This window comes from Papio anubis, chromosome 4 (genome assembly GCF_008728515.1).
Source record: "Papio anubis isolate 15944 chromosome 4, Panubis1.0, whole genome shotgun sequence".
NCBI classification, from domain to species: domain Eukaryota; kingdom Metazoa; phylum Chordata; class Mammalia; order Primates; family Cercopithecidae; genus Papio; species Papio anubis.
The window spans coordinates 119799265-119817474 of NC_044979.1; the positions used below are offsets into that span (position 1 = coordinate 119799265).

General features: G+C 33.7%; 1 protein-coding gene across 3 annotated transcripts in view; it reads right to left on the reverse strand.

The window, feature by feature from the left end:
• ZPBP (zona pellucida binding protein) overlaps positions 1-18210 on the reverse strand; it is a 150305-nt gene that overhangs the window by 66622 nt on the left and 65473 nt on the right. For all 3 annotated transcript variants that reach the window (XM_003895987.3, XM_009202967.2, XM_009202968.1), the window contains one exon: positions 8287-8363. In XM_003895987.3, the coding sequence (XP_003896036.1) occupies positions 8287-8363 (77 nt within the window). The remainder of the gene's footprint in view (positions 1-8286; positions 8364-18210) is intronic.

The following is an 18210-nucleotide window of genomic DNA, read 5'->3' on the forward strand; positions in this document are numbered from 1 at the left end:
ACATACAAGATCTGTATACTGAAAATTACAAAATACTGATACAGGAAATAGCAGGTCTAAGAAGATGTAGAGACATATCATAATCATGGACAGAAGAATCAATATAGTAAAAATGTAAGTTTTCCCCAAAATTATATATAGATTTAACACAATCCCTATCAAAATCCCAAAATGATTTTTGTACACATATACAAGCTTATTCAAAATGTATACAGAAAGGTATGACTCTAAAATAGCTAAAACAATCTTGACAAGAAAACAGTGGGAAGAATAACGCTACCATTAGTAAGTCTTACTAGACAGCTACAGTAGTCAAGACCATGTGATATTAGAAGACACATAAGCACATAGAACAATGAAACAGAATAAATAACCCAAAAATAGTCCCACACAAATATGCCCAACTGTATTTTAACAAAGGTACAAAAGCTACTCAATGGAGAAAAGACAGCATTTGAACAACTGATTTCGGAGCAACTGGACATCTATAGGCAAAAAATAAAATAAAATAAAATAAAATAAAATAAAATATTCTTTAGCTTAAATTTCATACCTTATAGAAAATTGCTAAAAAATTATCACATCTTTGACGGGAAATGTAAAACATAAAAACCAATGTACACGAATTAGTTGCACTGCTGTACACCACCAGCAACCAAACTGAGAATCAAATCATGGACTCAACTCCTTTTATAACAACTACTATAAAAGTAAAATGCTTAGGAATATACCTAACAAAGGAAGTGAAAGATCTCTACAGGAAAAACTATAAAACACTGCTGAAAGAAATCACAGATGACACTAACAAATGGAAACACATCCATGCTCATGGATGAGTAGAATCAATATTGTCAAAATGACCATCTTACCAAGAACAACCTATAAATTCAATGCAATTCCCATCAAAATACCATCACTATTCTTCAGCGAACCAGAAAAAAAAAAAATCCTAAAATTTATATGGAACCAGAAAAGGTCCCACATAGCCAAAGCAAGACTAAGAAAAAAAAAAAAAATCTGGAGTCATCACATTACCTGACTTCAAACTATACTACAAACTACAGTTGCCAAAACAGCATAGTACTGTATAAAAACTGGCATGTAGACCAATGGAACAGAATACAGAACCCAGAAATAAAGCCAAATATTTATAGCCAACTGATCATCAACAAGGCAAACAAAAACATAAAGTGAGGAAAGACACCCTATTCAACAAATGGTGCTGGGATAATTGGCAAGTCACATGTAGCAGAATGAAACTGGATCCTCATCTCTCACCTGATACAAAAATCAACTCAAGATGGATCGAAAACTGACATCTAAGACCTGAAACCATAAAAATTCTACAAGATAACATTGGGAAACTCTTCTAGACACTGGCTTAGTCAAAGAGTTCATGATGATGAATGCAAAAGCAAATGCAACAAAAACAAAGATAAACAGATGGGACCTAATTAAACTAAAAAGCTTCTGCACAACAAAGGAAATAATCAGCAAAGTGAACAGACAGCCATGTTGCCCACAAAGTCTAAAATATTTACTATGTGGTCCTTTACAAGGAAAATTTGCCAACTCATGACCAAGATGATCTGAACAACACTATCATCCACTTTTAGTTAATTATAAAACATGACACCTAACATCTACACAGTATCTTAACATGTACATAATATATTCCACAAGACTAGATAACATGTTGAATAAATTCAGAAGGACTTAAAATATACAGAGTATGTCTTCGACCAAAACAGAATTAAACTAGAAATTGATAATAAGATATTAGGAAAAATTCCCAAAACCTGGAAATTAAGCTAACTCAAGAATCAAAAAGAAAGAAGGGGCCGGGCATGGTGGCTCATGACTGTAATCCCAGCACTTTGGGAAGCCAAGGCAGGCAGATCACAAGGTCAGCAGTTCAAGACCAGCCTGACCAACATGGTGAAACCCCATCTCTACAAAAAATACAAAAATTAGCCGGGCGTGGTGGTGTGTGCCTGTAATCCCAGTTACTCAGAAGGCTGAGGCAGGAGAATTGCTTGAACCTGGGAGGCAAAAGTTGCAGTGAGCCGAGGTTGCACCACTGAACTCCAGCCTAGGCAACAGAGATTCTGTCTCAAAAAAGAAAAAAAAAAAGGAAATTAGAAAAACACTGAAAATGAGACAAAACACATACCACTCAACATATCAGAAAAGAGAGATAATCACTACAAATCTTACAACCAGAAAGGTAATATTAGAAGCAATTTCATGCCAGAAAAATCTGAAAATTTTGATTCAATATATGAGATTTTTGAGACATGCAACTCACTAAAAGTGAACAAAATGAATAGGAAAATCCAAATATCTCTACATGCACTTAAGAAATAATTTCTTATTGAAAACCTACCCACAAAGAACACTACAGGACCCAGTGCTTCAACTAGCGCATTCTATCAAACATCTTAAGAAAAGTAAACTAATAACTAAAAACATTTTCAGAAAATACAAGAGAAGGAAAGAGTTACAAGTCATCTTACAAGGCCAACATAGTCCAAATACCAAAACCTGAGCAGACATTACAAAAAATAACATGACATATAACATATATATATATCTCCTTAATAAGACATTAACAAATATAATACAGATAAAAGTTGTTTTCAACAAGATCAGAAAAAATATTTGAAAAATGTAACACCCATTCGTAATGTAATCTCCCAGTAAATAGGGAAGAGAACTTTCTCATTCTGATAAAAGGTATCTATGAAAACCTAGAGATTACATCATGCTAAATGGTACTTTCCCCTTTAGGATCAGGAGAAAGAAAAGGATGCCCATTCTTGTCACATCTATTCAATGTTGTACTGTAGATAACAGGTATTCAGAGAAAATGTAATACATAAATAAAATGCACAAAAATAAAAATAATGAAGTAACACTGTCTCTATTTGCAGATGAAATGATAGATTACATAGACCTCAGTAATCTATAAAACAACTACTATAATTAACAAGTTAATTTAGCAAAGTAGCATGATACAAGGATAATATGAAAATATCTACTGGAAATTGAAACAACTATCAAGTGAATTTTTAAATATTCCATTTAAAATAGCATCCAAACCCACCACAAAAAACTTAGGAATAAATTTAGCCCAAATTACATAAAAGACCTTTACACTAAAAAAATGCAAAAAGAAGATAATTTTTTCAAATTAATATATTTAAATCTGCAGAGATAAAATTGTTACATAGAAGACTGTTCCAACCCAAGCTCTATTATTTTATAATATAGTTATTTAAATTATTTTACAGTATAGTTGTTATAATGTCACTTGATGTGTGAAGCTGAAAAAGAGAAATATAAAAACCTGCATAATGTAACAGTGACTGAAGAAAGGCATCACATTTCTCTGACTGTAAAGAATAATTTCCATGGGAGAGCTCATGAAGAACAACATGTAATGAAGTTCTTTTGGCATGTACAGAAGTTCACCATTACACAGACAAATATAAATATATTGTAAATAAAATTTCTGTGTAAAGCCATCAGCAGCAAATGTCTTCTTATATTTATTATTATACTATTTCCAATTCTAGGTAATAATAGTCTATTTTGAAAAACAGAAGACAATGGCATTTCTCCTTTCAAAGACTAATTTTTATGAATAACATTGTAAAGAGATAAAGAAATGGATTATGAATTTTCCAATATAAACTTTACCCAATTAAAATCATTATTTTTAATATTAGGGAATATTAGTCATCTTTCTTAAGAGTGATAAATATGTCAGAGATGACCCCAATATGAAAGACTCTAAATAGATTACTTTCTGGGTTGTAATCAAGCTCCACTTGGTCTGATTTTCAACTGAACACTTGAGTCAAGTAATTACACAATTATTTGTATATAATGACACTATGATAGCTTAACTTGCAAACATACTTAAAATAAATGGATGAATGAGTACATACCATCTGTTATATATGGCAGTGGCATTGTTTTTCTTCTTCGACTTCTAGAAAAATATTAATCAATTATATATTATCCTATCATCCTTTACCTATTTCTGTTACAGTTAACTGCCACATTGCATACATAAGGTAACTTGTCTACAAGTTGGTTCTCCTACTTTCCCATGAACTTCTCTGAAGGAGGAGACAATACATTATTCATCTCCAAATAATCCTATATATTTATTTTTTTAAACCTAGAGAGAGAGATGTAGCATTTTCAGGTATTGGAAGATTGAATACTATTAAAATGCACTTCTCACCAAATTGATAATAAGGAAACTCCAATCCCAACCAAAGCAGTCCTTTTTGAGAAAACTGACATACAAGCTGATTCTAAATTTTCTTGGAAAGGAAAGGAACCTAGAATATCCAGAACAACCTTGACAAAAAAATCAACGTAAAAACACTACTGACAAAAGAATCACTGTACAGACGAAGTAATGAAGAAAGTATGGAACTGGCATAAGGATTGACAAAACAGAGAAGAGTGGAACGAAAATGATACACTTAAGAAATATAACATATTTATTTATTTATTCTTTTTTTTTTTTTTTTTTTTGAGACGAAGTTTCGCTCTTGTTGCCCAGGCTGGAGTGCAATGGCGTGATCTCAGCTCACTGCAACCTTCGCCTCCTGGGTTCAAGTGATTCTCCTGCCTCAGCCTCATGAGTAGCTGGGATTACAGGCACCCACCACCACGCCCAGCTAATTTTTTTTATTTTTAGTAGAGATGGGGTTTCTCCATGTTGAGCAGGCTGGTCTCAAACTCCTGACATCAGGTGATCCACCCGCCTTGGTCTCCCAAAGTGCTGGTATTACAGGCTTGAGCCACCACGTCCGGCCTAATATAACATATTTAGAACAAATATTTAAAAGCAAGATACAACATCATCGGGACAAGTATGCCAAAGTAAATTTGGCCTTAGTGTAATCTGGAGACAATTTCAGCTACTTAAATCTTCCTAAAATCAAAAGATTGTATTTAATAATATATAAGATGCTAATACAAGATGAAAAGGTACTAACGTTGAAAGGCAAATGAGACCAACGATGAGACAAATACATCAAGTAATTTTTCAGATTTTTAAATGAAGGTGCTTTTGTGAAAATAGCATTGCCTGCAAATTCTGAATTCTTTTTCCTATATGCCAATATACTGTTCTTATACTATCATCAAGACAGAAAAGCACCAGCTCTTCTTTATTTTGCTGTAACAAGCCAAATAAGAAATTCTATGCTGAAGAAGAAAGAAAGATAAACATACTGCATTTAAAAAAAGTTTCCAAGGGACAGGAAAAGTCAGAAAGCAGGTATTTGGGGAGGAAAAGGAACAAATGAACTTAATGAAACCACAGACCTCTTGTACTCAAAGCTTCATCGTATGGAAGCTTTAAAAATTATTTTGTGTTTCTATACAAAGCACAGCAATAAAATTGCCTTTCAGTAGAAAAGATAGAAACTTATCCCTTCACTTCACTATACATAAAAATCAACTCATGATGGATTAAAGATTTAAACTATTAAAAACCCTAGCAGAAAGTTTAGGACATACCATTCTGAACATAGGCCTTGGCAAAGATTTCATGATGAAGTCTCCAAAAGCAATTGCAACCAAACCAAAAATAGACAAATGGGACCTAATTAAAGAGCTTCTGTACAGCAAAAGAAACTATCAACACAGTAAACACAAAACCTACAGAATGGGGGAAATTTTTTGCAAACTATGTATCCAACAAAGGTCTAATATCCAGAATCTATAAGGTACTTAAATCAGCTAGCAAAATACAAACAATCCCATTAACAAAAGGGCAAAGGACATGAACAGATATTTCTCAAAAGAAGACATATAGGGAGCCAACAAGCATATGAAAAAATGCTCCACATCACTAATCATCATAGAAAAACAAATCAAAACCACAATGAGATAGCATCTCAAACCAGTAAGAATGGCTATTATTAAAAAGTCAGAAAATAACTGATGTTGGCGAGGTTATAGAGAAAAGGGGACACTTATATACTGCTGGTGGGAATGTAAATTAGTTTAGCCACTGTGGAAAGCAGTTTGGAAATTTCACAAAGAAATGAAAACAGAACTACCATTTGACCCAACAATCCCATTACAGGGCATATACCCAAAGGAATATAAATCATTCTACCATAAAGACACATGGGTGTTTATGTTCACTGCCACTATTTACAATAGCAAAGACATGGAATCAACCTAGATGCCCACCAATGGTAGACAGGATAAAGAAAATGTGGTACCTATACACCATGGAATACTATGCAGCCATAAAAAAGAATTAAATCATGTCCTTTGCAACAACATGAATGCAGCTGGAGGCCATTACCCTCAACAAATTAATGCAGAAAACAGAAAGCCAAATACCACATGTTCTCACTTATAAGTGGGAGCTAAACACTGAGCATACATGGACACAAAGAGAGGAACAACAGACCCCAGAGCTTACTTGAGGGTGGAAGGTGGAGGCTCGAAAAACAACCTATCAAGTACTATGCTCACTATCTGGGTGGCAAAATCATTTGTACACCAAACCCCAATGATGTGGAATTTACCCATGTAACAAACCTGCACATGTACCCCCTAAATGTAAAAGAGAAAAGAATAAATAAAAATGACATAAGAAAGCTCAACAATTATCACCGTGAGCCCACCATCAGGGAAAATAATGAAATGGGTCAGATTCCTTCCCCTACTCCTAATCCCTATGCTTGAACACACATTCCAACCCCATTTCCAAATAAATTATCCTAACTCAGGGTCTGTGACTGTTTAAGACTGGTAAAGAGTAAAAGATGTATTAGGTAATAACTGACTAAAATTTAACACAGTACTCACATATTAAAAACTGAGAGAAGAAAATTAAGATTAAGTGCTCTCTTCATGGTGCCTCAAATCCTAAATCTTATTTCAAGAGTAAAAAAGAAGAAAACCTATCCCAAGGAAGACAGGTAAGAAAAAATTTTAAATGGAAATATAAGATAATATGTGAACTGATGACTTAGACCAACAGTTCCTACCCTTTTATGGCATCAGGGACCGGTTTCATGAAAGACAATTTTTCCACAGACTGGGAAGGCGGGGGATGGTTTCAGGATGACTCAAGTGCATTACATTTATTGTGCACTTTATTTATATCATTACATTGTAAAAAATCATGAAATAATTATACAACTCACCATAATGTAAAATCAGTGAAAGCTCTGAGCTTGTTTTCCTACAACTAGAAGGTCCCATCTGGGATTGACAGGAGACAGTGACAGATCATCAGGCATTAGATTCTCATAAGGAATACACAATCTAGATCCCTCACATGCACAGTTCACAACAGGGTTTGCACTCCCATAAGAATCTAATGCTGCGCTTGATCTGATCTGACAGGAGGAGGCAGATCTCAGGTGGTAATACAAGCGATGTAGATGGGGGACTGTAAACACAGTGAAGCTTCTCTCTAGCCTGCCACTCACCTCCTGCTATACGGCCCAGTTCCTAACAGGCCATGGATTGGTATCAGTCTGTAGCCAAGGAGTTGGGAATTCCTGACTTAAACTACATTTTAGGAGGCTTACTGAGTACAAATTAAGAAATAATCCCCTTGTCAATTTCACTAGGCAAAAATAATGGATATCGATCTCTGTGTACAATACTTATACCTTTAGTAGAAACACTTTACAACCATTATAATGTAAATAATTATATATGCCAAATATTTAAAAATATTACTGTTTACAATGTGTTTATGGTCAGTAAATTATAATTAGGCATAGGAAAATACTGTCACAAATTTATTGAACATGAACAATATGTTAAGTATAATGTAAAAAACAACTAATTTAAATTGCTTCTAGAAGATATAGCATCATTTTCATCCTAAGCATAGATACAAGATGCTGGGTATAGAGCAAAGCAATATGAAAATAGATTATAAAGATGGTTCAAATTTGCTTGTTATTTATGATGGACAATGGTAACATGGACAGTATTTTATCTGAATAATAGTTATAAATTAATTAGCAATAGCAAATAAGGCAAAACAAATAGAAAAACCATTATTCTTCATATAACCCATTACAAAAGGCTAAATTTGAAAGTATTTTATAAAGATAAATTCTATTAACTTTTTTATTAGTGGGTAAAGTTTTATTTTTATTGTTGAAATCCTTAATTGTGGGGATTCAATGTATTTTATAAATAGCTAGGATGCTTACGTACTCATGGGACATGTTCATTTAACTTTTTTTTTCCTTTTACCAGCCTCACATAACATACCTTAAATAGTCTTTTGGAAGGTTCACAATTATGGTCTGTACATGGCCTGGGTCCTTTTTCAGTGTCTAGAGATGAAACTGAGAAAATATATTATATTTTATCATGGGTATAATGTATTCTGTTACAATATTTAAATTGGCTTTTGAAAAATGAAATGATATTCTAATATTTATCTTCCATTAAAATATTAAGCAATTTTCCTAGTGCTAAATGACTCTTTTTAGCAAAAAACTAAGTCAACAATTTGCTTTCTATAAATCAGGACAACCTTATTTCTTCAGTGAATTTAAGAATTAATCAACTTTCCTGATAATGTTGGGCTGTTGATTTTGTAAAATCTGAGCAACAGATTTATTTCAATTTTAATAACATACATATGTATAGGTATGTATACATTTATGTGCATTCATTCAATATTGTATTTAATTCTATATAATATACTGTGTGTCATTTATCTCAATTCTTAATCTCTAGCTGCAAAATGATAGAGGTAGGATAAACTCTGATCACAATACTGGAAAGGGAAATGAGGTTGGATTTTAGTAGCGGCCATGGTAACTAAAATGATGAATATTTATATTCAGACACACATTCATTTATTTAATAAATAATTGCCAGGAGCCTACTGTGTGCCAGGAATTACTCTAGGGGCTTGGGATACATAAGTGAACAAAATCAACAAAATTCCATTGAATTTAGCAATGTAGAAATGAGTACTGTCTCTGCAAGATCATCTGAGAAATGTTCCTATTGTACTACAAGACTCAAAAAATACATTGAAAGAAATCTGATTTCTAGCCTGAGTTCTATAGGAGGTCTACTAATAAACATAGGTATAATGTAAAATAACATTTGAGGTTTCTACTCTAATTTGTAAAACAAGGGGCTGAATAATGTGATTTCTGTCACCCTTTCCAGTTATGAGGATATGTTTAAAAACAAATACTTCAATCCAGCAACCAAAATCTCTATAATTTATTTACTACTGATCTTGACAATTTTGTTTTTCCCATAACTCTACTTGTATGCTATCCATTCGCTATTCGACTCCAAATATTGCTCTATGATGCCTGTGTACATGACTTTTAAGTTGTTCATCTTCCACAGAATTCTTTCAAAACACCAGTAATTTTTCACGGGCCTCCTTAACTGTTCATCTCCTTAATAACATCTTCACTTCCTCAGAACCCATAAAACACTTGGTAACTCTTCTACAGTATTTACATAAGTTGTACTATTATTATATGCATATTGTTTTTACCATAATACAATCTTGAAGAGGGATCCTTACTCTATATTACCAACATTTACCTAGTATGTCATGTAAAATATGTCTGATGGACAACTATTGATATGAAGATCATAAAATTGATCGTAAAAGTATGAATATACGTGGAGTATATTCCCAGAATAATGGGAAATCTTTATTTTGTTGTTTCAACATATCTCTTTCAAATTCTTCCCAAACCCATACATGGTGTGAAACTTCACTCTTGCCATCTGAATTGATATTATGAGGTACTATACAATATTACAGACAACAAAATTCAACCTAGTGATTTTATAAAATTAGATCAGTTAATTTCAGACAGAGGTCCAACTAGGGTCACAGACTTGGGGGAGAAAAGGTTTTATTTATATTCTGTTTTTACCTTAAGTCCTTTTAAAATGAAGTTATCTAAATCCAGGCCCGAGAAAAGTTAAATCTCTAAATTTTATCGCTTGAACCCAGGAGGCGGAGGTTGCAGTGAGCTGAGATCACGCCCATGCACTCCAGCCTCGGCAACAGAGTGAGACTCTGTCTCAAAAAAAAAAAAAAAAAGAAAAAAAAAAGAAACATACGTAGAGTTATGAAAAGCACTAGTAAACTGTAGCCAGGTCCTTTAAATATTATACACCTAAGGTACAGCTTTTGAATTGATTGTCCACAAAGTAATTCAGAAGGTGGCAGACCTGAGTCTACCAATGCATCATAACATGATTATGAGATTGAATCATCATGATGATGTAAAATTTTCTTACTTTTGAATCCTTATAAAAGTTTAAGGCAATTTTAAAAATTCATTAAGATCTACTATTCATGAAACTAATGCAAAACTGTCAGAAACCACAACATAGAATCAAAAGAAATACAAGGTATTTTCTAATCTATCTTTTCAGAATCAGTATACATAAAAGATTGCTAAAGTAACAAATATCTAGGAGACTGGTTCAGCCCAAATCCAGTATTAATGGTGTTAACAGACAACAGACACTACATCCATCCCCACCATATCAGGCAAACCACATGACACTCATGTTGTCTGCATCAGCTATCTTTTCCTGAGCTTCTTGCATATCCCCTCTTTAGGCTAGCTGACTAACCTCATCCTGTATACAATCACCTAGCTTTTTGTAAGATAAGTTTTCTATGAGATTAAAAAATAAAGAAGATAGCAATGACTCCAGCGAAAATAGTAGAGAGGAAAACTGCTGGCCACCTCTTTCCACAGAAACATGAAAAAAAAATGAACAAAAATGGCCAGAATCAACTTTTGTCAGAACTCCAGAAAATGATCAAATGTTTACAACAACCAAGTGAATGCAAAGTCAACAAATGATGACTTCAACACAGAATTTAAGAAAATATCTGTTAAGTCAGTAGCTGACCACAAAGGTTAAAAAGAATTCAAAAGTTAAATATGTAACAAAATTTCAAGTAAATGGAAGACAGACTTCAGAGGACATGACAAAAGATGAAGAAAATTATAAAACAAACAACTACAATCCACACAAGCAACAACCAAATACGCTGAACAGGCAGAAGGATCTGATTTCAAAAGTATCCATTAAAATATTTTAAAATGTAAAGTTTTTTAAAAAAATAGAAGTTATATAAAGAAACAAGAATGTATGGCCTATTCACAGAGAACAAAATATAATGGAAATTGTCCCTGAGGAAACAGACATTGGACTTGCTAGACAAAAACTCTAAATCAGCTATCTTAAATATGCTTAAAGAGCTAAAGAAAATTATGAACAAAGAACCAAAGAAAATAAGGAAAATGACGCCTTCACAAATAGAGAATATCAATAAAGCAAAATAAGTTACAGAACAAAATCTAATAAAAATTATGGAGCAGAAAATTGTAACAACTGAAATGAGGAATTCACTAAACATTTTCAATGACAGATTTGAGCAAGCAAAAGAATTAGTGAACTTGAAGATAGTTCACTGAAATTATCCAGTCAGAGAAGAAAGAAAAAAAATTTAAGTGAAGAGAACCTAAGACATCTGTGTAACAACATCAAGTGTACCACCATATACATGATGGGAGTCGCAGAAGGAGAGAAAAATGAGAAAGTGGTAAAAAGAGTATTTGAAGAAATAATGGCCAAAATTCCCCAAATTTTATAAAACACATACAAGATAAATAGAATCCACATAGGGTAAACACAAGGAATCCCACACTGAGACAAATTATAATGAAACTTTCAAAAATCAAAGATAGGAGCTTCTAGGTTGCTAAACATGCAGAGATACTGGGTGGTGGCATGCCCAAAGGGAGCATGTAAGCTCCAGGCCCCTTCCCACATGCCTTGCCCTGTGCATCTTTTCCATCTGCCAGCATATCTGTATTTTCTGTAGTATCATTTATAATAAATGGGCAACCATTTTTTTAAAAAATAAAAGACAGAGAATCTTAAAAGCAGCAAGAAAGAAGTAACTTGTCGCATACTAGGTGTCCACAATAAGATGAACATCAGATTTTCATGAAAAACCACAGAGGACAGAAGGCAGTGGGATAATATATTTAAAGAACTGAAATAAAAACACTCAACCAAGAATCCTGTATCTGGCAAAACAAGCTTTCAAAAATGGAGGAGAATCTAAGGTCTTCCAAAAATGAACAGCTGATGAAGAATAGATAGTAACTTGTTACTACACACACAAAAAAGAATATTGGCAAAAGTAACTACATAGGCGTACATCTGGGTAAACATAAAAGGTAAATATAAATATAAAAGTCACTATTCTTTATCACTCATCTTTTTATATGATAATGACAAATGAATAAAACAATAATTACAAATCTATGTTAGTAGATACACAATATACAGTAATGTAATTAGGGACAACATAGAGAAGGAGTGACCTTCACAGGAGCAGAGTTTTGGAATACTATTATAACTAAGCTGGAATCAATTCAAACTAGCTTCTTATGAGTTTGAAATTCTAATTGCAGTTCTCAGGTTAGCCACCAAGAAAGTAACTAAAATATATTAATAAAATGAAATGAAAAGGAAATTTAAATGGTACTCTATAAATAACTAAACACAAAAGAAGGTAGTAACAGGGATAATCGAACAAAAAAAAGATATGAGACAATTTCTGGTTTCTATTTGACATCTAAGGAACTTGTCAGATGTCAGGCCTGTATCAACAACAACAAAAAAATCTGCAACTTTTCTTAGACCCATCAGAAAATTGAGGTTACTGGGAAAACTGCAGCTTCCAAAAATGTAGAGGCAGATAGGTGTATACAGAGAATCACAACTTACCAGGAGCAGAAGCCTGCTATGGGAGCCATTACCAGGATAATTTAAATTATAATTGCTAAGATGCTCAGGGTGGACAAGCTCCACCCACCGTTAAAACTGCAATGGGGCACATTCTTGGGCGGCAGGGGAGGGCTTCCAAACTTTCATGAGCTTTATGTCTAGGAAACCCAACAGGTTCTCAGGGTTAAGACTGGAGGAAAATCTCCTTGTGCTTCTGGCAAAGGGAAGGAGAAAAGTAACCAGTTGGAAGTAAACCAAACCAAAGTACAACAAGAGCATCTGAAGTAAAACTAGTATTTTGGAAACCCTGCCTCAAGAGAAATAGCTTAACAAAGTTTCATTTTTACTAGAGCCTCAATGACCTGGGGGAAGGGAAATACCAAATTCAAACCCTCTCTAGCCTTCTCAGTGTAAAGTGAGAAAGAGAAGCGCTTGTGAAGGTCTCAGGCAAAGGACACAGGCCCTCTGAAAAAACAGAGCAAATCACAGACTTACAGGATGCTTACCCCCCATACATGCATATATTACCACTATATTTACAGAGTTCCGTATAATGCCATGGTATTATAATAGAAAGCATTTCAAGTCTTACTCAAGAAAAAGTCTACATATTACCCAAAGACCATAGGAAAGACAAAAACAAGAGGATAAAAAAAAATGTAGCCTCTAGTACTACAATAAACAGTAAACAAAGCCCAAATCCTAGCCAGAGAAACAGAACTATCACACACTAAAAGAACTATTTAACTAATTTCTTACTACCTGGTGCATACTGGTCAGCTTTACACACACACACACACACACACACACACACACACAAATGGAAAACATACTAAAAGTCAAACACAGTTTCAAGAAACAGAGCAACCATCAAAACCAAACTCAGATATGGCAGAGATTTGGGAATTATGGTACAGAAATGTAAAATAACTATGAATAATATGCTAAGAGTTCTAATGGAAAAAATGGGACAAGATGCAAGAACAGAATGGATAATGTAGTGAGAAAGATGGAAACTCTAAGAATCACAAGGAAATGCTAGATATCAAAATCACTTTAACCAAAATGAAGAATGCCTTTGATGAGCCCATCAGTGGGCTGGAGGAAAGAATCAAATAGACTGAAGCTTGAAAACACATCAGTAGAAATTTCTCAAAAAAATAATTAAAAAAAAAAAACGAAAAAAGAATATCCAAGAACTGTGGAATAATAACATAAGTTGTATAATATACAAAATGATAATGCCAGAAGGAGAAGAAGAAAAAAAGGAAAAAATGCTTAACATCACCAATAATCAGGGAAACGCAAATGAAAACCACAATAGGATATCATCTCATGCCTGTCAGGATGGCTACTGTCAAAATGATGAGAGATAATGTACTGGTGAGGGTGTGGAGAAACTAGAACCCTTGTATACTGTTAGTAGGAATGTACATTGGTACAACAATTGTGGAAAACAGTATAGAAGTTACTAAAGGAATTAAAAATAGAACTACCATTTGACAAAGCAATCCCTCTTCTGACTACATATCCAAAAGAAATGAAACCACAACCTCATACATATATCTGTGCTCCCATGTTCACTGCAACATTATTCATAACAGCCAAGATATGGAAATAACTTAAGTGTTCAATGATGGATGACTGGATAAATATAAATAAATAAATGCATTATACACACACACACACACACACAGAAATATTATTCAGCCTTAAAAAAGGAGATCCTGCCATTTGCAACAATACAGATAAACCTAAAGGACATATGTTAAGTGAAATAATATAAGCTCAGAAAGAAAAATACAGAATGAGCTCACTTTAAGAAAAAAAAAAAAAAAACTAAATTCATAAAATCAGGAAGTAGAATGGTGATTACCCAGGGGCAGGGCAGGGGTCGTGGTAATGATGTGAATCAAAGTGAATAAAGTTGTAGTTAAGAAGAAGGAATAAATCTAGAGATCTGATGTTCTGATGTACCACATGAGGACTCTAGTTAATAATACTGTATTATATGCTAAAAACTTGCAAGAAGAGTCATTTTACATGCTCTTACCATGGGTTGGAGATGGAAAGAAAGATAATGATGTGAGATAATAGATATGCTAGTTTGCTTGACTTGCAGTAATTATTTTAATGTGTACATATGTGTGTATATAAACATGTTGTACATCTTAAAATTATACAATTAAAAATTGTTTTAAAAAGTCAATTGCTTTCCTATGTACTTGTAATAAACAACTGTAATTTGAAAACAATGCAATGCCACTACACTAACAAAAATTAAATATATAACAAAATAAGTACAAAGTCTGTATGAGGAAAACTGTAAAACTCTGATAAAAAATCAAAGATCTAAGTAAATAAAAAGATATTCCATGTTCATAGATAGGAAGATCCACTATTGTTACAATGTCAGTTCTTGCCAACTTGATATGTACTTTAAACTCAATGACACTCAAAATATCAATAAAATATTTTGTGCTTATCTACAAACTGCTTCTAAAATTTACGTGAAAAGGCAAAAGACCTAGAACAGCCAACACATTATTAAAGGCAAGAAATACAGAGGACTGACTATAAATACAGAGGACTTACTATAAAACTACAGAAGTCAAGATGGTATAGTACTGATGAAAGAACAGACAGAGACCAATATAAGTGAACAGAAATCTCAGAAATATACCCATGTTAATATACTCAATTGATCATTCACAAAGGAAAAGACAGCAATTCAAAAGAGAAAATATAGTCATTTAAAAAATGATGCTTGACCAACTGGATATCCACATGCAAATAAATCTAGACTTATACCTTTAACCAAAATTAACTTCATAATATAATCACAGAGGCCGGGCGCGGTGGCTCAAGCCTGTAATCCCAGCACTTTGGGAGGCCGAGACGGGCGGATCACGAGGTCAGGAGATCGAGACCATCCTGGTTAATACGGTGAAACCCCGTCTCTACTAAAAAGTACAAAAAACTAGCCAGGCGAGGTGGCAGGCGCCTGTAGTCCCAGCTACTTGGGAGCCTGAGGCAGGAGAATGGCGTGAACCCGGGAGGCGGAGCTTGCAGTGAGCTGAGATCTGGCCACTGCACTCCAGCCTGGGCAACAGAGCGAGACTCCGTCTCAAAAAATAAAAACAAAAAACAAAAAAAGAAAACATAATATAATCACAGAGATACCTGTAAAATACACAAAATTGGAAAGCTGGAAACAAAGAAGAAAAAGTGACCTTGGGTTTGTTAATGACTTTTTACATACAAATATGCATGTAAAAATGTGTGTGTCTATACTTTGCTTAACTTTTCTGTAAAATAAAAACTGCTCTAAAAATAGTCAATTAATGTAAAAAAACCCCACACAATATAGAAAATGTGTAGCAAAAAGGCAAAAGTAAGTCCTCCCTTATCAGTAATAATTTTAAATGTAAGTGGCTTAATTTAAAGACACCAACTAAAAGGCAGAAGTGGACATAATGGATAAAAATGCAAGATCTAACTATTGTCTACAAAAGATTCACTTTAGGTGCAAAAGCAAAAAAAACATGGATTAAAAGTAAATGGATGAAAAAAGATACTTTGTGCAAATAGTCATCAAATCTAGATAAAATAGACAAATTGCTGGAAACACACTACTATCAAAACTCAAGAAGAAACAAAAAATATAAACAGATCTATATACAAACATCAGATAAAATAAACTTTAAGTCAAAAATTGTTACAAGATGCAAAGAAATGCACTATATTTTGATAAAAGGGCCAATGTATTAAAGAACATATAACATTTATAAGTATATAGGCCTCTAACAACAGAGTCCCAAATTATATGAAGCAAAAATTGACAGAACAGAAGGGAAAAGCAGATAATAATAGTGGAACACATCAATACCGCACCTTCAATAATGAATATAAAAGTTAGGCAGAAGATCAATAAGCAGATAGAGTACTTGAACAACACTAGATCTATACAATATACACAGAACTCTCCACCCAACAACAGAAGAATACACATACTTCACAAGTACATATGAAACATTCCTCCAGGTAGACCATATGTGTAACCACAAAAGAGTCTCAGTAAGTATAAGAAGATGAAAATGATATAAAGTAGCTTCTGTAATCTGAGAAACAAAAATAGATGCCCCTTTATCAACTAAGATGGACCCCAAGGTTAAGGAAACAAAAATTAGCTATGAGCTAAAGGTTCAGGGCTCAGCTGGCATGTCAATTCCCTAAATTTCTATGGCTACAAAACACACACACACACACACACACACACACGCATGCAAACACACCTTGCTAAACCCTTTAACAGGAGCTATCAGACAAATTGCCAGATTCCCTTCCTAACTGATTTACAACCGAGACCACTAAAATTCTGACTGGACAGAGAATCTGCCTTACGAGAACTCCTTCCTGAAAGGCAACTGCAGGCCTTAAGCCAGTTTCAGCAAGCTAATAGAGACTGAACAAATTCTTTGTGTTTTATAGTCAGCCTTTCAATAGACAGAGCCAAATTCTACCTCGTTTTAATGCTAAAACCCACCCCAAAGTGAACATGGAACGTAAGTTACATATATGTCTACCCATTGTACATGTGTTCAACCCCCCTCATAAATATTTATAGCTTTACCCAAAACAAGCTGAATACATAAGACCCTATTGTTAATACAGACCCTTTCCCTTTGGAAGAGAGAGTGCCTTCAGTCCACACCAAAGATCATATCTTCCCAAACTGCAAGTTGATGTCACAATAAATCTCTTCTTTCTACTATTTAGCCATCCTGGTGGTCATTTGGACTAGACTTCTATCCCACAAAAGAAATAAATCAGAAAGCCTTAACAGAAGGACATCTAGAATGTATACGAACATGTGGAAATTGAACACCATACTTCTAAATAACAAACAGGTCAAAAAAAAGTATAAGGGAAGTTAGAAAATACTTGCAGATGAATGAAAATGAAAATACAACTTACCAAAAAGTATGGGTTGCAGTTAAAGCAGTACTCAGAAGGAAATGTATGGGTGTAAGTAAACACCTATACTTAACAAGAAGAAAGATTTCAAATCAATTACTTAATGTCACACCTTAAGAAACTAGAAAAAGAAGAATGAATTAAACTCAGAGCTAGCAAAAAGAAGGAAATAATAAAGAGTAGAAAATATATAAACTAGAGAAGAGAAAAAGCAATAAAAAAGTGGTTTTTGGAAAAAATGCAATAAAGTTGACAAACATTCACATAGAGAAATCAAAGTAGAGACATTACTACCTACCTTTCAGAAATAAAAAGGATAACAAGAGAACACTATAAACCATTGTAGGCCAATAAATTAGGTAACTAATGAAATAAATTGCTAGAAACACACAAACTACCAAAACC